The following is a 24595-nucleotide window of genomic DNA, read 5'->3' as shown; positions in this document are numbered from 1 at the left end:
GCAGGGGTCAGTAATCCGGGGCAGTGTCAAGAGGTACAGAACGGCAGGCAGGCTCATTGCAGGCAGAATTGTCAAAACCGGGATAACTATAAAACAGGAACTAACAAGAAACAGGAATATGGAAAAAAACGCTGGCAGGCTTGACAAGACGACTGGCAACAGACAACCAGAGAACACAGGTACAAGGGATAATGGGGAAGATGGGCGACACCTGGAGCGGGGTGGAGGCAAGCACAAAGACAGGTGAAACTGACATAATCAGGCTTTTGGGATATTTCATGCATTATTTACATTTCAAAACATTTAGCTTGCTCTGCCACCCACCTTGACAAGTGTTTCCCACAGGTATTTAGGTTACTTGTCACGGTGGCAGGCTGGGAAGGGCAGTAATGACATGACTGGGGAAGCTTGCACAACAGCTGCTGCCCTAATTTATTATTCTTGCCAGCCTACACTATTCAGGCAAATTAAGTAAAAGCTGTTTAAAAATGTGTTTTAGGACTGTATTTAGAGCTGCAACTAACAACTATTTTGATAATCAATCTGTCAGTAATTACTTTGATTACTCAATTTGTTAGAATTTTTTAAAGCCCGTTTTGCTGACTGAATATAGGCTGAATGTTTTATCAAATATAAAAATGTTTACAGTGCATTACAGTGCAGATAGCAACAACGGACAAACTCAGTTATTTTGTGACAACTTCCATTAAAGTTCATTTCCACAAAGACAGGAGCACAGTCAGCTCAAGATGATTTTGGACCCTAAGTGAGATTTGATTTCGGTGCCCCTTCTATAGTAGTTGATGGTTATGCTTCCCTGGGACACTCAAGTCTTCACAAATACATGCAAATAACATTTATCTTACCTCTTATAATTGAAGGTCTGCAACAAAGCCCCGAGGAGGTTCAAGAGGAGGAAGGGTTTCTAAATTGGGTCAAGTTTAGAAACCCATACACTAAGACAACAATTAACAAAGCATTAAACAAAACTATAAACACACATAGAGTACAACAATTACAAATTACGTTAAAAACATGAAAGTATTGACTAAAAACAGTTGTCCTAACGACAATTACACTCTTCTATGATGTATACATCGATCAAGTGTTTAAACTCCACCAACAAAAGTAGATCATCAAACTTTAAAATGTTCAGGAGAGAATTCCAGGACCACGGGGCTAAGTAACTAAAACTATTTCTACCATGACCTGTTCTAATTTCTGGTATTGTTAGAAGCAAATGAGAATGGGTGTAAGGGCGTTCGTCTGTAGGAGGAAGAGAAGCGGACCAAAGCGCAGCGTGGTGGTTATTCATGTTTTAATAAATCACTACACATGAACAAACTAACAAAAACAAGAAATGTGAAAACGCAAAACAGTCCTATCCTGTGACACCAAACACAGTGACAGGAACAATCACCCACCAACACACAGTGAAACCCAGGCTACCTAAGTATGATTCTCAATCAGAGACAACTAATGACACCTGCCTCTGATTGAGAACCATACTAGGCCGAAAACATAGAAATGCTCCAAAACATAGAAAAACAAACAGACTGCCCACCCAACTCACGCCCTGACCATACTAAATAAATACAAAACAACAGAAATAGAGGTCAGAACGTGACAGTACCCCCCCCCCAAAGGTGCGGACTCCGGCCGCAAAACCTTGACCTATAGGGGAGGGTCTGGGTGGGCGTCTGTCCGCGGTGGCGGCTCTGGCGCGGGACGCGGACCCCACTTCACCATTGTCTTAGTCCGCCTTATTGTCCGCCTCCCTGGCTTACTCACCATGGCCACCCCTCTCAATGACCCCACTGGACAGAGGGGCAGCTCGGGACAGAGGTGAAGCAGCTGCTCGGGACAGAGGGACAACTGCTCGGGACAGAGGGGCAGCTGCTCGGGACAGAGGGGCGATAGCAGCTCGGGACAGAGGGGCGATAGCAGCTCGGGACAGAGGGGCGATAGCAGCTCGGGACAGAGGGGCGGCAGCAGCTCGGGACAGAGGGGCAGCTGCTCGGGCGGCCCCTGGCTGACTGACGGCACTGGCGGCCCCTGGCTTACTGGCGGCCCCTGGCTGACTGGCGGCACTGGCGGCCCCTGGCTTACTGGCGGCCCCTGGCTTACTGGCGGCACTGGCGGCCCCTGGCTGACTGGCGGCACTGGCGGCCCCTGGCTGACTGGCGGCACTGGCGGCCCCTGGCTGACTGGCGGCCCCTGGCTGACTGGCGGCACTGGCGGCCCCTGGCTGACTGGCGGCACTGGCGGCCCCTGGCTGACTGGCGGCCCCTGGCTGACTGGCGGCACTGGCGGCCCCTGGCTGACTGGCGGCACTGGCGGCCCCTGGCTGACTGGCGGCACTGGCGGCCCCTGGCTGACTGGCGGCACTGGCGGCCCCTGGCTGAAGGGCGGCACTGGCGGCTCCTGGCAGACGGGCGGCACTGGCGGCTCCTGGCAGACGGGCGGCGCTGGCGGCGCTGGGCAGACGGGCGGCGCTGGCGGCGCTGGGCAGACGGACGGCGCTGGCGGCGCTGGGCAGACGGACGGCGCTGGCGGCGCTGGGCAGACGGACGGCGCTGGCGGCGCTGGGCAGACGGACGGCGCTGGCGGCGCTGGGCAGACGGACGGCGCTGGCGGCGCTGGGCAGACGGGCGGCGTTGGCGGCGCTGGGCAGACGGGAGGCTCAGCTGGTGCTGGGCAGACGGGAAGCTCAGCTGGCGCTGGGCAGACGGGAAGCTCAGCTGGCGCTGGGCAGACGGGAAGCTCCGGCAACGCTGGAGAAGAGGAAGGCCCTGGTAGCGCCGGAGAGGCGGGAGACTCCGGCAGCGGCGCCGGACAGGCGGGAGGCTCCGGCAGAGGCGCCGGACAGGCGGGAGGCTCCGGCAGCGGCGCCGGACAGGCGGGAGGCTCCGGCAGCGGCGCCGGACAGGCGGGAGGCTCCGGCAGAGGCGCCGGACAGGCGGGAAGCTCCGGCAATGCTGGAGAAGAGGAAAGCCCTGGTAGCGCCGGAGAGGCGGGAGACTCCGGCAGCGGCGCCGGACAGGCGGGAGACTCCGGCAGAGGCGCCGGACAGGCGGGAGACTCCGGCAGAGGCGCCGGACAGGCGGGAGACTCCGGCAGAGGCGCCGGACAGGAGGAAGCCCCTGTAAGGATGGGCCGGAGAGACAGCCTGGTACGGGGGGCTGCCACCGGAGGGCTGGTGCGTGGAGGTGGTGACGGATAGACCGGACCGTGAAGGCGTACTGGAGATCTTGAGAGCAGGGCTGGCACCAACCGCCCTGGCTGGATCCTCACCCTAGCCCGGCAGATGTGGGGAGCTGGGATGTAGCGCACCGGGCTAAGCACGCGTACTGGGGACACCGTGCGCACAACTGCATAACACGGTGCCTGACCAGCACCACGCCCGCCACAGTTAGCACTGCTAGGAGCACTGTAGTGCTGAGATGGCACAGGACGTGCAAGGCTAGGGAGATGCACAGGAGGCCTGGTGCGTGAGGCTGGCACAGTCTTCACCAGACCCCTCGCACGCACCTCAGGATGAGTATGGAGAGCTGACCCCGGTGCCATTAAATCCCTGACACGCTCCGTCGGGCGAATGTCGTGCCTCATGCACCAAACCAGCAAGTCCCTCATATCACTCTCCTCCAATTTCCCCATTAACTCCTTCACAGTCTCTGCTTCGCTCACCTCCAACACCAGCTCTGGTTCTGAGCTCCTCCTTGGCTCCTCACGATAAACGGGGGGAGTTGGCTCAGGTCTGACTCCTGACTCTGCCACACTCCCCCTGTGCCCCCCCCCAAGAAATTTTTGGGGGTGACTCTCGGGCTTCCGTCCGCGCCGCCGTGCTTGCTTCTCAGAATGCCGCCTCTCTGCTTTTGCTGCCTCCAGCTCGGCCTTGGGGCGGCAATATTCTCCTGGCTTAGCCCAGGGTCCTCTCCCGTCGAGGATTTCCTCCCATGTCCAGAATTCCTTACTACGTATCTCCTGCAGCCGCTGCTGCTTCTCCTGCTGCTCCTGCCTGTTGACACGCTGCTTGGTCCTGTTGTGGTGGGTGATTCTGTAAGGGCGTTCGTCTGTAGGAGGAAGAGAAGCGGACCAAAGCGCAGCGTGGTGGTTATTCATGTTTTAATAAATCACTACACATGAACAAACTAACAAAAACAAGAAATGTGAAACCGCAAAACAGTCCTATCCTGTGACACCAAACACAGTGACAGGAACAATCACCCACCAACACATAGTGAAACCCAGGCTACCTAAGTATGATTCTCAATCAGAGACAACTAATGACACCTGCCTCTGATTGAGAACCATACTAGGCCGAAAACATAGAAATGCCCCAAAACATAGAAAAACAAACATAGACTGCCCACCCAACTCACGCCCTGACCATACTAAATAAATACAAAACAACAGAAATAGAGGTCAGAACGTGACAATGGGACCATAACTGATATTTATTTACCGACCTGACTAAACAAGAACAGAGATAAAATGGCATGTTACCCAATATGGCCTTGTAAATCAGTGTATACCAGTGTTTAAGCCTACGCAAGGTCAATGACGACCAGCCAACAGAGCTGTAGAGATCACAATTATGTGTTAGACGTTTTTGATTTGTAAGGGCTGATACACTTACTCAAGTGCTCTCAGGGTAGCCTGCATATATATATCATCACTAAAATCTAAAACCACCAGTAATGTACATCGTACCGGCTCCGTCCTGGCTTCCAAAGAAAAACAAGCCTTTGCCAGTAATAAAAACCTATTCTCAGCTTGAGCTTCCTTAACAAGTTCTCTACATGCACAGTGAAGCTCAGCTTATCATCAACCCACACACCCAAATATTTGTACACTTTAACTTGCTCTATAGTATGACCAGTCAATGTAGCAATGACATAATTATGCCTGGCATTGATAATATCATGCATTATGTTTTACCTGAATTTAGAAACAGCTTTAAATCATACAGATTCTGTTGTATGATGTTAAATGCTCTGGGCATTTTCAAAAGCTAAAGATAAACTATTACCACTTGAATAAATAACAGTATCATCTGCATAAAAATGAACATCTGCTGTTTCAATAAGATCCCCAATGTTGTTGTTATACAAAATGAACAACAGTGGACCCAAAATAGAACCCTGCACCTCTATGGACTCAGATTTACATCCATTCGCCATTACACATTGTGTACGATTTTATAAGTAATTTATAAACCAATCTAGAGCATGACCAGTAATTCCACAACATTTAAACCTTTGTACTAATACAGCATGGTCCACGGTGTCAACAGCCTTCGACAAATCAATAAAGACATTATCAAGAGCACAGTGGATGTAATTTAAAACCTTCAATGTTGCTGAAAAAGTGCTGTGTCCAGACCTAAAACCTGATTGCATTCCATTTAAGATGTTGTTTTCTTGGAAGTAGGCCTTTAGCTGCCTACTAACTAAGAACTCCAGCACCTTTGACAGTACTGACAATTTTTATATGGGTCGATAGTTGTCAAGTAGCGAAGGATCTCTACCTTTCAGGAGTGGCAGTACAAAAGCAGATTTCCATAACTTGGGAATTTCCTTAACATCAAGCGTGAGGTTAAAAATACATGTTAATGAGGGAGCAATGATGTCTGCAGCTAGGTGTAGGAAGCAGGGGTCTAGTTCATCAGGGCCAGGGGATTTTTTTCCCATCAATTTCTTTCAGGGCTTTACACATTTCCGAAACAGAGAATGATGAAAAGGAGAACCTGGTGAAGGAGTGCACAGGGGTATCAGGTAAATTCATAAGGGGCTCAATTATACCTTTGATCTTTTCAAATAAACTGCCTGCATCTAAAAATATGCTGATTCAAAGCTTTCAGAATGGAGGTTCTCTCAGTTACAGTATGTGTGTCTACCAATTGTTTGGGAAGCTGTGTATCTTTTTTGCACTCCAAACCTTTCACTACTTGTTAAAATTTGGATGGATTATTTAAATTATATGAAGTAGATTTCAGGTAGTGTGATCACTTATGTCATTTGCAAAAATACCAGAAGCATTAAAACAATGAGTATTGGTTAAGATCTAATCAATCATAGAGGATTTCAGAGGATATTTTATATTCGACCTAGTTACACTGTTGACAATCTGAGTGAGATTATAGGTATTGCATAGCATTTTGAGTTGATCAGAGCTAGATGTTAACCAGTCCTGATTCAGAAGGTTGATATAGGTCTTGCCCATCAGGACAAACTCAGAATTGACATTCTGTGATAACAATTCGAAAATACAATCCAGAGAGCCAACAGTAGCAGATGGAGGTCTATAACAACAAGATACAACAATATTTAAAGATGAGCCAAGGTTTAGGTTCAGACAGATATTCAAATTGCTTAGGTTTAGTAACAGAAGTCAGAACGACCACCGAGAACTTTTCTTTCACGTATACAGCAACCCCACCACCCTTAGATTTATGATCTGTATGAAAAACATTGTAACCATTTATGCCAATATTTCTGTCTGTAATAGATTTTTTTGAGACAGGTTTCAGAAAGCATAAATACATCAGGGTCGGCAGTTTTTATATTTTTATTCACAAATCAAGACTTCTTACATTCATATGCAAAAACTTCAGGCCATTCTGACTACTTAATTTGGCAGGGGTAAGAATGTCAGGACCTGGGTTAGACTGCACATTTCCAGACAAAAGAAGCAGCAAGATAATGGCAAGTCTAGATCGAGGGTTACAACATTTGGAGTTACAGACAGCACTTGAATGAGAATCCATAGTCAACAGAGTCTTTAACGCCACATATTTCAGGAGATATGTAAAGTCCAGAGACATAGTTAAATACTAAGAGAACAGTCCTGACATGAAAGCACAGGAGTCCAATTTCTCCCATATTGTTTGGGAGAAATGTGCATAGTTCTCATCTGCATTTCCGGAGCAAGCGAGGGGTTTCTCACAATACTCGAAGGAGAAACAATAATACATATTTCCTCATTCACAGTGCATCGGGCTCTAAAAGTATCGCCAACATTGTAAAAGCCCAGGGTAGACACCAGCAAAAGGAACAACAGCATCATGTTTGTTTATTGCCCTAAAAGTCACTATTCAAATAGTCCAACCAGAAGCACCGATGTATGCTAGGATGTAGGCGAGCAAAGCTCCAGGGAGAGAGAGAGTGGTGAGGGCACCTGTCCAGAATGGGAGAGATAGACCAGGGTAGGCGAGGAGCAAGCAGGCAGGGAGGCAGACAGGCAGAGAGATCAGTTCTCTGGCCAACAGCGCACATGGATCGGACAGTATAGACGTGAAATGGAACCGGTCCAGCAAGGACAAGTAGATAGATAAATCTAAGTCCTCGCACAAGTGAAAGGTATAGCATTATCCATTTTGAGGAAGTAACATTCATTATCTGGGCTTGGGAACTGAGAGATAATTTGTTGATATATTTCACTTATGGTAATCAAAGTACTCCTCAGTAGATATACTGAAAAAAAAGAGGTCTTGCCCATTTAATATACTGAATTATTTGATAAATTAATCTCTGTGCTCTTGGACACATCAGCAGTGATGTTTCCTAGGATCATGTTTTGGGTCTTTCAACATTATACAGCTTCACCCATCGATTAGCTTGTGTCATAAGTGACATTATGCTAGTTCCCATGGATTTGCTGATTCCCCACCATTCCAAGGCGTGACTAACCGGCCAACTCCCTATCACAAAAATAATGATATGCACTTGTTTCTATCTTTCGGCACAATCGTGGAAAGATGGGGCCAATGTGGAGAAGGCAGGGTTGTGTGTTTGGGATGATGAGGGTCAAACAACAGACGGCACCCAGTTAAAATGGTGGAAACCGTTCACAGGAAGCCTTAATCCCCATCATCAGACGACATGTGCGACGAAGTTACACCATTCTGAGTGACTGCTGGAGAGCGTAATACAGGTCTCTGAATAGGCTGGGTTACAATCTCCAGACAGTCAACCACAAACAACTTTGTGGAGCCTCACACAGGATGTCACAAATTGAAAGACCGTGGCAGACAAAAAAGGGGCAGGTCTGGAAGCTAAGGAGCAATCGGAAAATTTTAAAGAAGCATTTAATTTAATTGAGTGGATGTACTGGTTTGGGTAAAGAAAATAATAAAGAAGTACTCTTAGCATGCACCCTGTAGAGGAAATGGAACCGGGAGTACCCGGTGCTGGGTGCTTTGCCACATCAATTTAAAAAGGTCAATACTGACCCTTTAAATGCAAGCAACCCCTGCAAGCTCTATTTTGCTGAAAACAACAGAATCTCAACTTTTCATTTATATCAACCAATACGATACCTTTGGAACTACGATCCTACAGCAAAGGAATGTGTTTCATTCTTTTGACAGGGTTTCACATGAAACGGAAGACTCTGGATTCCATTGCTTCCAAACATATCACTGTCCAATCAACAGACTATAAACCACACCCTCAAGAAACTTCAACTACTACTATCAAAAATAGGTTGTAACACAGTAACTACATATTAATTGCATTAGTAAATAAAATGTTTCACTTTACATTAAGTTGCTTGTTCATGCGTAGAAACATTGTATTTACAATACTTTTCTTTATAACGACATTGTAAAAACAAAACGTTTGATATACCCTGCAAAATATTTAATAATATTGAAGGTACATAGTAATTACGATTAAATGTGCTGTAACAGTTTTTCCTCGATTGAGATGGATTCCCATTGATCACAATTACAAGCACTGTATTGGGTGTCTGCCATCATTGTAACATAGTAACTACATTAGTAATTAATGATGTGTTTCACTTTACATTAAGTTGCTTGTTCCTGTGTAGAAACATTTCAGTTACAATACTTTTCTTTATAACGACATTTTGATACATCCTGTGAAGTAGCATTGAAAGTTCATTGTAATTACACTTATAGGTGCTATAACATCAGCTAATCTACATTGAAGTGTATTTCCCCCAATGATTGCAATAAAAAAGTTTACCCTAATGTGTTTCACTTTACTTGAAGCTGCTTGCTCATTAACATTATACATTATATGATATTCTTTTTAATAACATTTCACACACCTTTGAAGCCATGTACATTATAGTTACATGCATATCCATTGTTTATTTTATTTTATTTTTTTATTTAACTTTATTTAACCAGGCAAGTCAGTTAAGAACAAATTCTTATTTTCAATGAACTGAACAGATTTGTCAGCTCGGGGGTTTGAACTCGCAACCTTCCGGTTATTAGTCCAACGCTCTAACCACTAGGCCACCCTGCCGCCCCGCCGCCCCATTGTAAATACATTGCTCTTACATTTAATTCAATACATCCTTCAAGCCAAATAATAATGAAATAAGATAACTGAGGCTGTAGTTAATTATAGGGTATGTATTGTTACAAAAGCTGACGGAGTCCTAGCCTAGCTTATTTTGGTGGTAGTGACTTATGTAGTTACATGTTACATAATAGGTTACATAATAGGACAAGGTTACATAATAGGATGCATTGTTAATATGGGGCTATACAGTGGACTGCAAAAGAGTAATTATAGAACATGTTAGTTACATTTGGAACAAGACATCTTGTAATTATATATCCTTGTTCCACTTATGTAACAACCTAAAGCGCTAAACCCTTATTAAAGTGTAACTATATGGTATTTACATATTAACTAAATGTAACTTATGTTGTAAATACATGCATTAATATTTAGTTAGATATTTATATACACTTAAGGTAAAGCACTACCTGCTCCCATAACATATATGTTAAACAACTTCTTTGGGACTGGGGGGCAGTATTGAGTAGCTTAGATAATAAGGTGCCCAGAGTAAACTGCCTGCTACTCAGGCCCAAAAGCTAGAATATGCATATATGTAGATTTGGATAGAAAACATTCTGAAGTTTCTAAAACGGTTTGAATAATGTCTGTGAGTATAACAGTCAAAAACAGGCAAAAACCCGAGAAAAGATCCAACCAGGAAGTGGGAAATCTCAGGTTTGTAGTTATTGCCTATCGACTGTACAGTGTCTGGGGTCATATTTTAGGCTTCTACTGTGAAGGAGGAGAGAATGAGAGCTGTTTACACCAGAAGTCTGACTGAGGCCATGAGCTGATCACGCATGCGCCTCTGAGAGGTAGCTGCGTTCCATTGCATTTTTCAAGACAAAGGAATTCTCCAGTTGGAACATTATTGAAGATTTATGATAAAAAAATCCTAAAGATTGATTCAATACATCATTTGACATGTTTATAAAGGACTGTAACGGAACTTGCGATAGGGGGCAGCATTTTCACTTTTGGATGAATAGCGTGCCCAGAGTGCACTGCCTCCTACTCTGTCCCAGATGCTTACATATGCATATTATTATTAGTATTGGATAAAACAACACTCAAGTTTCTAAAACTGTTTGAATGATGTCTGTGAGTATAACAGAACTAATATGGCATGCGAAAACCTGAGAAACATCCAACCAGGAAGTGGAACATCTGAGGTTTGTAGTTGTTCAAAGCTTGGGCAACCGAATACACATTGAGATATGGATGAGGTTGCACTTCCTACGGCTTCCACTAGATGTCAACCGTCTTTTGAAACTTGAACGAGGATTCTACTATAAAGGACGGGCTCATGAGACCTCTTTGAGTCGGTGGTCTGGCAGAGAGCCTTGGTCTCATGATGCGCGCTCCCGACAGAGTTATCTCTCGTTCCAGTGCTTTTCTGAAGCAAAGGAATTCTCCGGTTGGAACATTTTTAATGTTTTATGTTAAACCTGTTGACGCCATGGATTCCCAAGCGGGAAATACACCCCCCCCCCCCCCCCCCCCCCGTTCAACTCAAACAGTGGCGCAGGGAATGCAAAAATATTCTTAGAAATATTTAACCTCCACACATTAACAAGTCCAATACCTCAAATGAAAGATAAACACCTTGTTCATCTACCCAGCGTGTCAGATTCTTTTAATGTTTTACAGCGAAAACACAGCATATATTTATGTTAGACCACCACCAAAACAAAGAAAAAACGTAGCCATTTTGTCCAACAAAAGATAAAATGACAAAAGCAGAATTAAAAGAAAAATCATTCACTAACCTTTTGAAAATCTTTATCAGATGACAGTAATATGACATGTTACACAGTACATTTATGTTTTGTTCGATAATATGCATTTTATATCCATAAATCTCGGTTTACATTGACGCCATGTTCAGAAAATTCTCCAAAATGTCCGGAGAAATTATAGAAAGCTACGCCAGATAACAGAAATACTCATCATAAACTTTGACTAAAGATACATATAGTTAGAAAGATGCACTTGTTCTTAATGCAACCGCTGTGTCACATTTTTTTACGTTACGGAATTAGTTTACTATGCAATAATCTGAGACGGCGCTCAGACGTAACAATATTTCTCCGCTATGTTGGAGTCAACAGAAATACAAAATTACAACATAAATATTCCCTTACCTTTGATGGTCTTCGATCAGAATGTAGTGGAAGGAGTCATACTTACCCAATACATTGTTTTGTTTCATAATGTTCAATTCTAGTGTCCATGTAGTAGCACATGCTACCACTTTCAGCTCAAATGCCCAAAAAATGACTTCTGGTCCAGAATAATATTACAGGTCGACGAAACTGGTCAAACTAAGTGCAGAATCAAGCTTCAGGATGTTATAAACGTACAAAACGAATGGCATTCCAACCGGACAATCGTAGTTCATCTGGGGCTGACTGGAACAAAGGAAGCTCTCTGTCCAAAGCGCGCCTTCACGCACACGAAAATCCTCGCGACACCTACAGTTTTTCACCCCATTGGGTCAAAGTTCACAGCATTATGCACAATTAAACGCTCTACTGAATGAGGATATCTAGTGGAAGACATAGGAAGTGTTTCCAGATCCATAACTGGTTGGGAAGGGAGGGAGCGATGACATCAAAGTTGCCCCAACTTTCACAGGATTCCAAAACTAGTTTGGAAGATTGCCTGCCCTGTGAGTTCTGTTATACTCACACCTAATTCAAACGGTTTTAGAAGCTTCAGAGTGTTTTCTATCCAATAATAATAATAACATGCATATATTAGCAATTTAGGACAGATTTTTATGCAGTTTACTATGGGCACGCAATTCATCCAAAGGGGAAATACCGCCCCCTAACCTGAACACGTTAAAAACATCCTAACGATTGATTCCATACATCGTTTGACATGTTTGTAAAGGATTGTAAGGGAACTTTTCGAGTTTGTCTGGATGAAATGCTCACCCCTCATGAAGATGGATTACTGGGCTGACCACGCTAACAACAAGTGGGTTTTTGTACAAAAATGATGGAACTTTATGGAACAAATCAGTCATTTATTGTCGAACTGGGATTCCTGGGAGTGCCTTCTGATGAAGATCATCAAAGTTAAGTGAATATTTATGGTGTTGTTTCTAACTTTGTTGACTCCAAAATGGCGGACATTCCCCTGGCTGTTTTGGGCTCTGAGCGCCGTTCTCAGATTATGCTTTTTCCGTAAAGAATATTTTGAAATCTGACACAGCGGTTGCATTAAGGAGAAGTCTATCTTTAATTCTGTGAATAACACTAGTATCTTTTATCAATGTTTATTATGAGTATTTCTGCAAAATCACTGGAGGTTTTGGAATCAAAACATTACTGCACGTAACACGCCAATGGAAACTGAGATTTTTGGATATAAATATGCACATTATCGAACAAAACATACATGTATTGTGTAACATGATGTCCTATGAGTGTCATCTGATGAAGATCATCAAAGGTTAGTGATTCGTTTTATATATATTTCCTCTTTTTGTGACTCCTATCTTTGGCTGGAGAAATGTGTTTTTTCGACTTGGCGGTGATCCAAAATAATCATATCATATGCATTTTTGAAATTGGACACGATGGGTAAATTAACAAGATGTTTATCTTTCATTTGCTATATTGGACTTGTTAATGTGTGAAAGTTCTATATTTCAAAAAATTATTTTTGAATATCGCTCGCTGCCTTTTCAGAGGAATGTTGTTGAGGGGTTCCGCTAGAAAGGATAACACTTGTATCTTTTATCAATGTTTATTATGAGTATTTCTGTCATTTGATGTGGCTCTCTGCACTTTCACCAGATGTTTGCATGAGACGATGCATTTCTGATCATAACACACCAATTTCAAATGAGGTTTTTGGACATATAGATTAACTTTATCGAACAAAACACACATTTATTGTGTAACATGATGTCCTGTGAGTGCCATCTGATGAAGATCAAAGGGTAGTGATTAATTTAATCGCTATATCTGATTTTTGTGAGCCCTCTCCTTGGCTGGAAAATGGCTGTATGGTTTTCTGTGACTAGGTGCTGACCTAACATAATCGTTGGGTGTGCTTTCGCCGTAAAGCCTATTTGAAATCGGACACTGTGGCTGGATTTACAAGAAGTGTATCTTTAAAATTGTGTAAAATACTTGTATGTTTGAGGAATTTTAATTATGGGATTTCTGTTTTGAATTTGGCGCCATGCAATTTCACTGGCTGTTGGCGAAGTGGGACGTTACCGTCCCACATATCCCAGAGAGGTTTTAACACATATTGTTATCATTTATTGTGTCATAAAGGACATACACACTACCAGTCAAAAGTCTGGACACACCTAATCATTCAAGGGTTTTTCTTTATTATACTATTTTCTACATTGTAAAATAATTGTGACTACATCAGAACTATGAAATAACACATATGGAATAATGTAGTAACCAGAAAAGTGTTACATCTAAATGTATTTTATATTCTTCAAAGTAGCCACCATTTGCCTTGACAACAGCTTTGCACACTCTTGGCATTTTCTAAACCAGCTTCATGTGGTAGTCACCAAGAATGCATTTCAATGTGTGCATTGTTAACTGTGAACTTATGGAATTTCTTTCCTTCTTAATGCATTTTAGTCAATCAGTTGTGTTGTGACAAAGTAGGGGTGGTATACAGAAGATAGCCCTATTTGGTAAAAGGCGAAGTTCATATTATAGCAAGAACAACTCAAATAAGCAAAGAGAAATGAGAAACCTCGGGCGGTGCTCGGCGGTCGACGTCACCGGTCTTCTAGCCATCATTGATCCATTTTTAATTTTCCATTGGTTTTGTCTTGTCTTCCTACACACCTGGTTTCAAATCCCATTCATCACCTGTTGTGTATTTAACCCTCTGTTTCCCCTCATGTCTTTGTCAGAGATTGTTTGTTATTCAGTGTTGTATTGTTTTGTATTGGTGCGCGACGTGTCCTCGTACCCACATTGTTTATTGTTACATTTAGTGTTTGGAGTATGTTTCGTTTATTGAAATTAAATAACTCCATTATACTCAGTTTGATTCTCCTGTGCCTGACTTCCCTGCCACCTATACAAACGACTGTAACAGAATCTCTGACCAAGAAATGAAGTCAGCAGGAGAAGGTACCCTGGCCATAGAGGTGGAGGAACACACGGAGATGATTGACAATCTGAGCGCCGCCATGGATCGCGTTGTCCAGAATATAGACCGCTGGAAGAGAAAGGGAGTTTTTCCAGCGCCTCCACCAGCACAACCGGGGGCTCATCTGAGCGCCTTTTCCCCAACTGAACCCAGCAGGATCCATTTATCCCTGCCTAAGGAGTACGACGGAAATACTGCCGGCTGCCAGGGTTTTCTCCTCAAACTAAGCTTGTATCTGGCCACGGTCCACCCAGCTCCATCAGACCGTGAGAAGAGTTACGTCCTCACCGGGAAAGCCCTGGAGTGGGACAGCGCTGTGTGTGGAGAAGACGATGCGGCGTTGGACCATTTTGAGGAGTTCCCCCACCATTTCAGGACAGTATTCGACCACCCACCCGAAGGCAGAGCGGCTGGTGAGCGCCTCTACCATCTGAGGCAGGAGATGAGGAGCACACAGGAGTTTGCTCTGGAGTTTAGAACCCTGGCTGCCAGCGCTGGATGGAGAGACAGGGCCCTGATCGACCATTACTGCTGTAGTCTACACGAGGACGTCTGTCGGGAGCTGGCCTGTAGAGACACCACCCTCACCTTCGACCAGCTGGTGGACATGTCCATCAGGCTGGACAACATGCTGGCTACTCTAGATCGGGGTCTGGTTGTTCCATCCTCCCGCACCCTCTCTCTGGTACCCATGGAGTTGGGAGGGATGGTGCGCAGGGAGACCGGAGGCGGTTCCCGCTCGAGCACCATATGTGGTCGCAGAGGTCACACTGCTGGTCGGTGCCAGGTTGGTTCCTCTCGGAATCAAGGCAGCAGGCAGGGCACTCTGGCATCACCCCAGGTAAGTAGGCACCATTATCATCCAGAGCCCTCTGAGCACATATGTTTGTCTCTGTTACTTTTCCTGAATATTCCCCGCGTTCCCAGTATAAAGCACTAGTAGATTCAGGCGCGGCTGGGAATTTCATTAATAAAAGTTTAGCTCATAGTTTAGGGATCCCCATTGTTCCTGTGGATATGTCTTTCCCCGTTCATGCCTTAGATAGATAGTCGACCATTAGGGTCAGGGTTTATCAGGGAGGCCACAGCTCTTTTGTGTATGGTAACGCAGGGGGGGTCACAAGGAAAATATTAGTATTTTCCTTATTGATTCTCCTGCGTATTCTGTGGTGCTAGGCCTACCCTGGTTAGCTTGTCATAACCCCACTGTTTCTTGACCACAGAGGGCTCTCACGGGGTGGTCGCTAGAGTGCTCAGGTAGTTTTTTAGGGGTTTCCGTTGGTGCTACTATGGTGGAAAGTCCAGACCAGGTCTCCACTGTGAGCATTCCCCCAGAATATGCCGATTTGGCTCTCGCCTCCTGTAAAAAGAAGGGACTCAATTACCATCCCATCGACGAGGAGATTGTGCGATAGATCTCCTGGTAGACGCTGCATTTCCCAGGAGTCACGTGTATCCCCTGTCGCAAGCGGAGACGGTAGCTATGGAGACATATGTCTCCGAATCCCTGCGTCAGGGGTACATTCAGCCCTCCATTTCACCCGTCTCCTCGAGTTTCGTTTTTGTGAAGAAGAAGGGTGGAGGTTTGCATCCGTGCATTGATTATCGAGGTCTCAATCAAATTACGGTGAGATACAGTGGGGCAAAAATGTATTTAGTCAGCCACCAATTGTGCACGTTCTCCCACTTAAAAAGATGAGAGAGGCCTGTACATTTTCATCATAGGTACACTTCAACTATGACAGACAAAATGAGAAACAAAAAAATCCAGAAAAACACATTGTAGCATTTTTAATGAATTTATTTGCAAATTATGGTGGAAAATAAGTATTTGGTCAATAACAAAAGTTTATCTCAATACTTTGTTATATACCCTTTGTTGGCAATGACAGAGGTCAAACGTTTTCACACACTGTTGCTGGTATTTTGACCCATTCCCCCATGCAGATCTCCTCTAGAGCAGTGATATTTTGGGGCTGTTGCTGGGCAACACAGAATTTCAACTCCCTCCAAAGATTTTCTATGGGGTTGAGATCTGGAGACTGGCTAGGCCACTCCAGGACCTTGAAATGCTTCTTACGAAGCCACTCCTTCGTTGCCCGGGCGGTGTGTTTGGGATCATTGTCATGCTGAAAGACCCAGCCACGTTTTATCTTCAATGCCCTTGCTGATGGAAGGAGGTTTTCACTCAAAATCTCACGATACATGGCCCCATTCATTCTTTCCTTTACACGGATCAGTCGTCCTGGTCCCTTTGCAGAAAAACAGCCCCAAAGCATGAGGTTTCCAACCCCATGCTTCACAGTAGGTATGGTTCTTTGGATGCAACTCAGCATTCTTTGTCCTCCAAACACGAGTTGAGTTTTTACCAAAAAGTACTATTTTGGTTTCATCTGACCATATGACATTCTCCCAATCTTCTTCTGGATCATCCAAATGCTCTCTAGCAAACTTCAGACGGGCCTGGACATGTACTGGCTTAAGCAGGGGGACACGTCTGGCACTGCAGGATTTGAGTCCCTGGCGACGTAGTGTGTTACTGATGGTAGGCTTTGTTACTTTGGTCCCAGCTCTCTGCAGGTCATTCACTAGGTCCCCCCGTGTGGTTCTGGGATTTTTGCTCACCGTCCTTGTGATCATTTTGACCCCACGGGGTGAGATCTTGCGTGGAGCCCCAGATCGAGGGAGATTATCAGTGGTCTTATGTCTTCCATTCCCTAATAATTGCTCCCACAGTTGATTTCTTCAAACCAAGCTGCTTACCTATTGCAGATTCAGTCTTCCCAGCCTGGTGCAGGTCTACAATTGTGTTTCTGGTGTCCTTGGACAGCTCTTTGGTCTTGGCCATAGTGGAGTTTGGAGTGTGAGTGTTTGAGGTTGTGGACAGGTGTCTTTTATACTGATAACAAGTTCAAAACAGTTGCCATTAATACAGGTAACGAGTGGAGGACAGAGGTGTCACGTTCTGACCTTTATTTCGTATTTATTTAGTATGGTCAGGGCGTGAGTTGGGTGGGCAGTCTATGTTTGTTTTTCTATGATTTGGGTATTTCTATGTTTCGGCCTAGTATGGTTCTCAATCAGAGGCAGGTGTCATTAGTTGTCTCTGATTGAGAATCATACTTAGGTAGCCTGGGTTTCACTGTGTGTTTGTGGGTGATTGTTCCTGTCTTTGTGTTTGCACCAGATAGGGCTGTTTTGAGTTCTCACGTTTCTTGTTTTCGTTAGTTTATTCATGTATAGTGTCTTCATTAAAATACAATGAATAACCACCACGCTGCGTTTTGGTCCGCCTCTACTTCACAACAAGAGAACCGTTACAAGAGGAGCCTCTTAAAGAAGAGGTTACAGGTCTGTCAGAGCCAGATATCTTGTTTGTTTTTAGGTGACCAAATACTTATTTAGCAAATAAATTAATAAAAAATCCTTCAATGTGATTTTCTGGATTTTTTTTCTCATTTTGTCTGTTGAAGTGTACCTATGATGAAAATTACAGGCCTCTCTCATCTTTTTAAGTGGGAGAACTTGCACAATTGGTGGCTGACTAAATACTTTTTTGCCCCACTGTATAGTTACCCGCTACCTCTTATCGCTACAGCGATTGAGTCAATGCACGGGGCGCGCTTCTTCACTAAACTGGATCTCAGTATTCGGAAGGGAGACGAGTGGAAGACGGCATTTAGCACTACCTCAGGTCATTATGAGTACCTCGTCATGCCATATGGGTTGTTGAATACTCCATCAGTCTTCCAAACATTTGTAGACAAGATTTTCAGAGACCTGCATGGGCAGGGTGTAGTGGTGTATATCGATGATATCCTGATATACTCCGCTACACGCGCCGAGCATGTGTCCCTGGTGCGCAAAGTGCTTGGTCGCCTGTTGGAGCATGATCTATATGTCATAGCTGAGAAATGCTTGTTCTTCCAACAATCCATCTCCTTCCTAGGGCATTTGATTTCCACGTCAGGAGTGGAGATGGAGAGCGACCATATTGCAGCCGTGTGTAATTGGCCGACTCCCACCAAGTTAATGGAGGTGCAGCGATTCTTAGGGTTTGCCAACTACTACCGGAGGTTTATCCGGGGTTTTGGTCAGGTTGCTGCTCCCATTACCTCACTGCTAAAGGGGAGCCAGGTGCGCTTGCAGTGTTCGGCTGAGGCGAACAGGGCTTTTAGGCACCTGAAGGCTCTGTTTACCTTGGTTCCTGTGTTGGCACATCCGGATCCCTCTTTTCCATTCATAGTGGAGGTGGACGCATCCAAAGCTGGGATAGGAGCAGTGCTCTCTCAGCGCTCGGGTACGCCACTGAGGCTCCGCCCCCTGTGCCTTCTTTTCGAAGAAGCTCAGCCCGGCGCAGCGAAACTATGATGTGGGAGACCGGGAGCTGTTGGCTGTCGTAAAAGCTTTGAAGGCATGGAGACATTGGCTTGAGGTGGCTAAACACCCTTTTCTCATCTGGACTGACCATCGCAATCTGGAGTACATCCGGGAGGCGAGGAGACTGAATCCTCGTCAGGCAAGTTGGGCCATGTTTTTCACTCGTTTTGTGTTTACCCTCTCTTACAGACCAGGCTCCCAGAACGTTAAGGCAGACTCACTGTCCCGGCTGTATGACACAGAGTGGTCCATGGATCCCACTCCCATACTCCCAGCTTCTTGCTTGGTGGTGCTGGTAGTGTGGGAGTTGGACGCGGACATTAAATAGGCGTCACGTACAGAGCCCTCTCCCCCTCAATGTCCAGCTGGGCGTCTGTTGTCCGCGACCGACTGATCTATTGGGCCCACACGTCACCCTCCTCTGGTCATCCTGGGATAGGTCGGACGGTGCGCTGTCTTGATGGGAGGTACTGGTGGCCCACTTTAGCTAAGGATGTGAGGATTTATGTTTCCTCCTGCTCAGTGTGCGCCCAGTGCAAGGCTCCTAGACACCTGCCCAGAGGTAAGTTACAACCCTTACTCGTTCCACAACGGCCCCGTCGGTGGATTTTTTAACTGATCTTCCACCTTCACAGGGTAACACCCCGATCCTGGTCGTTGTGGATAGTTTTTCTAAGTCCTGTCGTCTCCTCCCTTTGCCCGGTCTCCCCATGGCCTTACAAACTGCGGAGGCCCTGTTTACACACATTTTCCGGCATTATGGGGTGCCTGAGGATATAGTGTCTGATCGGGGTCCCCAGTTCACATCAAGGGTCTGGAAGGCGTTCATGGAACGTCTGGGGGTCTCGGTCAGCCTTACCTCAGGTTTTCACCCCGAGAGTTATGGGCAGGTGGAGAGGGTTAACCAGGATGTGGGTAGGTTTCTGCGATCTTATTGCCAGGACCGGCCGGAGGAGTGGGCTAAGTTCATGCCCTGGGCAGAGATGGCCCAGAACTCGCTACGCCACTCCTCCACTAACCTTTCTCCCTTTCAATGTGTATTAGGGTATCAGCCGGTTCTGGTGGACAATTGGTTCCGGTGCGCGGAGGAAACCTGGGAGGCTGTCCACGTCCACCTTCAGCGCGCCATACTGCGGCAGAAAGTTTGGCGCAGACCATCACCGCAGAGAGGCCCCGGTGTTCGCACCAGGGGACAGGGCCTGACTCTCAACCCGAAACCTGACCATCCGCCTGCCCTGCCGGAAGCTGGGTCCACGGTTTGTGGGGCCGTTTAAAGTCCTGAGGAGAGTGAACGAGGCATGTTATAGGTTACAGCTACCCTACTGATTAACCCCTCGTTCCATGTGTCTCTCCTCATGCCGGTGGTGGCTGGCCCGCTCCAGGTGGCTGAAGTGCGGGATGTTACTCCGTTCGATCCATCTAAGATTCGAGACGTCGGGCGAGGGGCCTTCAGTACCTTGTGGACTGGGAGGGGTACGGTCGGGAGGAGAGATACTGGGTTCCGGTGGAGGACAGAACCCAGTTTTTTTTTCATTTTCCATTGGTTTCGTCTTGTCTTCCTACACACCTTGTTTCAATCCCATTCATTACCTGTTGTGCATTTAACCCTCTGTTTCCCCTCATGTCTTTGTCAGAGATTGCTTGTTATTCAGAGTTGTTTTGTAATGGTGCGCGACGTGTCCTCGTACCCACTTTGTTTATTGTTACATTTAGTGTTTGAAGTATGTTTCATTTATTGGTATTAAATAACACCATGATTCTCCTGTGCCTGACTTCCCTGCCACCTATACACACGACTCAGACATACATACACCACTGTTCAAAAGTTTGGGGTCACTAAGAAATGTTCTTGTTTTTGAAAGAAAAGCACATATTTTGTTAATTAAAATAACATCAAATTGATCAGAAATACAGTGTAGACATTGTTAATGTTGTAAATGACTATTGTAGCTAGGAACGGCTAATTTTTAATGGAATATCTACATGGGCAAACAGCCGATTATCAGCAACCATCACTCCTGTGTTTCAATGGCACATTGTGTTAGCTAATCCAAGTTTATCCTTTTAAAAGGCTAATTGATCATTAAAAAAAACTTTTACAATTATGTTAGCACAGCTGAAAACTGTTCTGATGATTAAAGAAGCAATACAACTGGCCTTCTTTAGACTAGTTGAGTATCTGGAGCATCAGCATTTTGCTGGTTCGATTACAGGCCAAAAATTGGCAGAAACAAAGCATTTTCTTTTGAAACTCATCAGTCTATTCTTGTTCTGATAAATGAAGGCTATTCCATGCGAGAAATTGCCAAGAAGATCTCGTACAACGCTGTTTATTACTGCCTTCACAGAACAGCGCAAACTGGCTCTAACCAGAATAGAAAGAGGAGTGGGAGGCCCCGGTTTATCTCACTCGGGATCCCCTTAATGGTAGTGGCCAGATGGAAGCCACTCCTCAGGAAAAGGCACATGACAACCCTCTTGGAGTTTGCCAAAAAGCACCTAAAGAACTCTCAGACCAACTGAAACAATATTCTCTGGTCTGAGGAAACCAAGATTGAACTCTTTGGCCTGAATGCTAAGTGTCACATCTAGAGGAAAACTGGCACCATCCCTACGGTGAAGCATGGTGGTGGCAGCATCACACTGTGGTGATATTTTTTCAGAGGCATAAACTGAGACACTAGTAAGGGTCAATGGATAGATGAAAAAAGGGTCAATAAATAAATACAATTAAGACACCATAGCAACAAGTACACTTCCTCAAAATAGTCAGAATTAATCTAAGAGAACTCAAGAAATCAGTAATACATTCTGAAGTCGCTCAATTTTACATCTTACTAAGATGTTTGGTGTAGTATTTCTCAAATGAAAAACTCCATGAAAACTAGTCATCTGTAATTAAATAACAACAAACACTTAATTGAGGAAGCCCTATTGTTGACCAATCACCGATGTGTACACCTTGGCTACCAAACTTCGACAAGTCTCAAGAAAAAATGTTGTGTGGATAGTCTGGATAGTCCATCTGTAGATGCTCTACAAATGGTCATGCCAATAACAAACTATCTGCTGATAAGCGACTGCTTGTTGAGGTTAAGTTAGGGTTTGGGTTAGGTTTAGAATAAGGGTTAGGGTAATGGTTAGGGTAGGGTTAGTAAATAGTTGAAATGTTAATGATACTGTGTAGATAGTATGTAGAGCATCTATAGATGGACTATCCAAATAAAGTATTACTAAATATTTTTGTTTGAGGAAAATGCATCTTCTATATTTGTGTAGGCTATATCTATAGAGCAAAAGTTTTTCTGTCTGGTCTTTACTTACTACCACACACCACAAACACCACTTCCCCACCAGTGGCCCCCGTCCCTAGGGGTCGCTTTATGTTTATTTTTGAAATTGTGCAAAGGGGAGTGAGTTTTCTTATGGTCCGTACTGGACAACGAGTTGAGTTGAATGTTGACTAGACTACTCTCACCACCTCAACCTACAGAACCTCAAGCTGAGATTGTTGTCATCAGAGAGAAGAACTGCAGCTCATATTGGACAACTATATAACATTAGGAAAATAAATAAACTTCTCAGTGACGCTTTGAGCATTGCTAGGGATGGACAAACAAAAAGGTAAGCTGAAGGAACATCAGTGGGATAGCAAGGCAAGACTACTTTCAAGCAAAATAATGTTTCAGCAATATCTAGACATGGTCATTTGCTGCTCCGATTTTTTTGTAAGATCACTAGGCTCCAAGCCTAGTCTCACGTCATAATTAATTTTATGTGACTTAAACTTTCTAGTAAATTCTCTACAAGTTTTATCCATTTTTACTAACATCTAGCCTGCCTTACATGATGTTTAGGCTTTAAATAAATGTATAATATTTTGTGTTAATTAATCAATTAGGCTAACTAATTGGGATATAATGTATTAGCCTATTATGTATTATTGACATATCACTTATATCAGATATTAGATAAATGTTGAAATATTTTCCAGGTTGTGCATTTTCGGTTGTGCGCGAACGGTACAACTGCAAAGCTACAAAATGTTGCAAATAGTAATGTGATAGAGCTCCTTTCTTCTTGTTCAACATCAGTGCGCAGCACTGGGCCTGTTTTACTAGGCCATCAGTTAATAATCTATCAGTCCATCAATCTATCTATTTTGTCTTCTATCAATTTAGTGCCACTTTACTCACTGGCTAATGCAGGAAGTTTTATTGACACCATGGAAGTAAAAAAGAAAGACCTCCTGCAAGTTCCCCTGAATCGATGTGTTTTTTCCGTGAGGCTTTATGACTTTGTGGCTTTTATCATGCAATGTAGCCTATTTAATAGCGGAAGAAAATCAGTAGGAAATAATACCCTCCTCTTTTTTCCCACCACTATGAAATCTACAGAGATTTTAAGGTTAAAGTCTGTCCCATTTCACTTCTCAGCGAGTTCCTGAGAAGTATTAAAGCAATTTGTTTTAATAGTCCTTTTCTTTAGCTTCCAATGCTCCAAAACGTGATTGGAAATAAAATGACACCATGGATAATATTACATACCGACCAGGCACATGGCCTGCCTCTCTTTCACCACTCACCCAATGCTATTAGAGCAGATTTTTCTTCCACACTTTCCTTCTTCCATCTCATTGCTGCCATTATCTGGTCACCACTGGATAAAAAGGAAAACAAGCCTCTCCACGACTGACAGACTGACTGACTGACTGACTGACTTACTTGGTCACCACTGGATAAAAAGGAAAACAAGCCTCTCCACAACAGACTTTCCTTCAAGAGCACACACAACCCCAACACAGAGGAGAGCCATTTACATACTAGGCACAACAGATCAGGAACTCTTGTCACCAGTTAAGTCTTTTGATAGCTTTACATCAACAACATGTTCAGTACCCTACCATAGCTTTAGCCACTTCCTTCACATTTTGGAGTGGGTGTCTCAGGCATTTTTGAAATGTGGAAAATGCTACTGGTTTAAGCAAATTTAGTTTTGCTAATAAATAGTTGAAAAGCTCCCTCTTGAAAAACTTTACTTCTGTATAATGAGTCCACTGATTTAGCACATCTGATTTAACATACAGTGCCTGGCGAAAGTATTCGGCCCCCTTGAACTTTGCGACCTTTTGCCACATTTCAGGCTTCAAACATAAAGATATAAAACTGTATTTTTTTGAGAAGAATCAACAAGAAGTGGGACACAATCATGAAGTGGAACGACATTTATTGGATATTTCAAACTTTTTTAACAAATCAAAAACTGAAAAATTGGGCGTGCAAAATTATTCAGCCCCTTTACTTTCAGTGCAGCAAACTCTCTCCAGAAGTTCAGTGAGGATCTCTGAATGATCCAATGTTGACCTAAATGACTAATGATGATAAATACAATCCACCTGTGTGTAATCAAGTCTCCGTATAAATGCACCTGCACTGTGATAGTCTCAGAGGTCCGTTAAAAGCGCAGAGAGCATCATGAAGAACAAGGAACACACCAGGCAGGTCCGAGATACTGTTGTGAAGAAGTTTAAAGCCGGATTTGGATACAAAAAGATTTCCCAAGCTTTAAACATCCCAAGGAGCACTGTGCAAGCGATAATATTGAAATGGAAGGAGTATCAGACCACTGCAAATCTACCAAGACCTGGCCGTCCCTCTAAACTTTCAGCTCATACAAGGAGAATACTGATCAGAGATGCAGCCAAGAGGCCCATGATCACTCTGGATGAACTGCAGAGATCTACA

At 44.3% G+C, this 24595-nt stretch overlaps 1 protein-coding gene and 1 long non-coding RNA gene across 3 annotated transcripts in view; one reads left to right on the top strand and one right to left on the bottom strand.

Moving 5' to 3' along the window:
• The window catches only part of LOC149970650 (uncharacterized), an 809841-nt gene that overhangs the window by 262243 nt on the left and 523003 nt on the right, over window positions 1-24595 (bottom strand). The window lies entirely within an intron of this gene.
• The window catches only part of LOC110508302 (actin filament-associated protein 1-like 2), a 50388-nt gene continuing 48065 nt past the window's right edge, over window positions 22273-24595 (top strand). For both annotated transcript variants that reach the window (XR_005040271.2, XM_036966897.2), the window contains exon 1: window positions 22273-22475. Coding sequence is in view for 1 of the 2 variants with exons in the window: in XM_036966897.2 (XP_036822792.1) it covers window positions 22460-22475 (16 nt within the window). In the remaining variant the exon portion in view is untranslated. The remainder of the gene's footprint in view (window positions 22476-24595) is intronic.

The sequence above is a fragment of the Oncorhynchus mykiss genome, chromosome 28, assembly GCF_057628025.1.
Source record: "Oncorhynchus mykiss isolate SJ-2025 chromosome 28, ASM5762802v1, whole genome shotgun sequence".
NCBI classification, from domain to species: Eukaryota; Metazoa; Chordata; class Actinopteri; order Salmoniformes; family Salmonidae; genus Oncorhynchus; species Oncorhynchus mykiss.
This window is presented reverse-complemented; position numbering and strand designations above follow the sequence as displayed.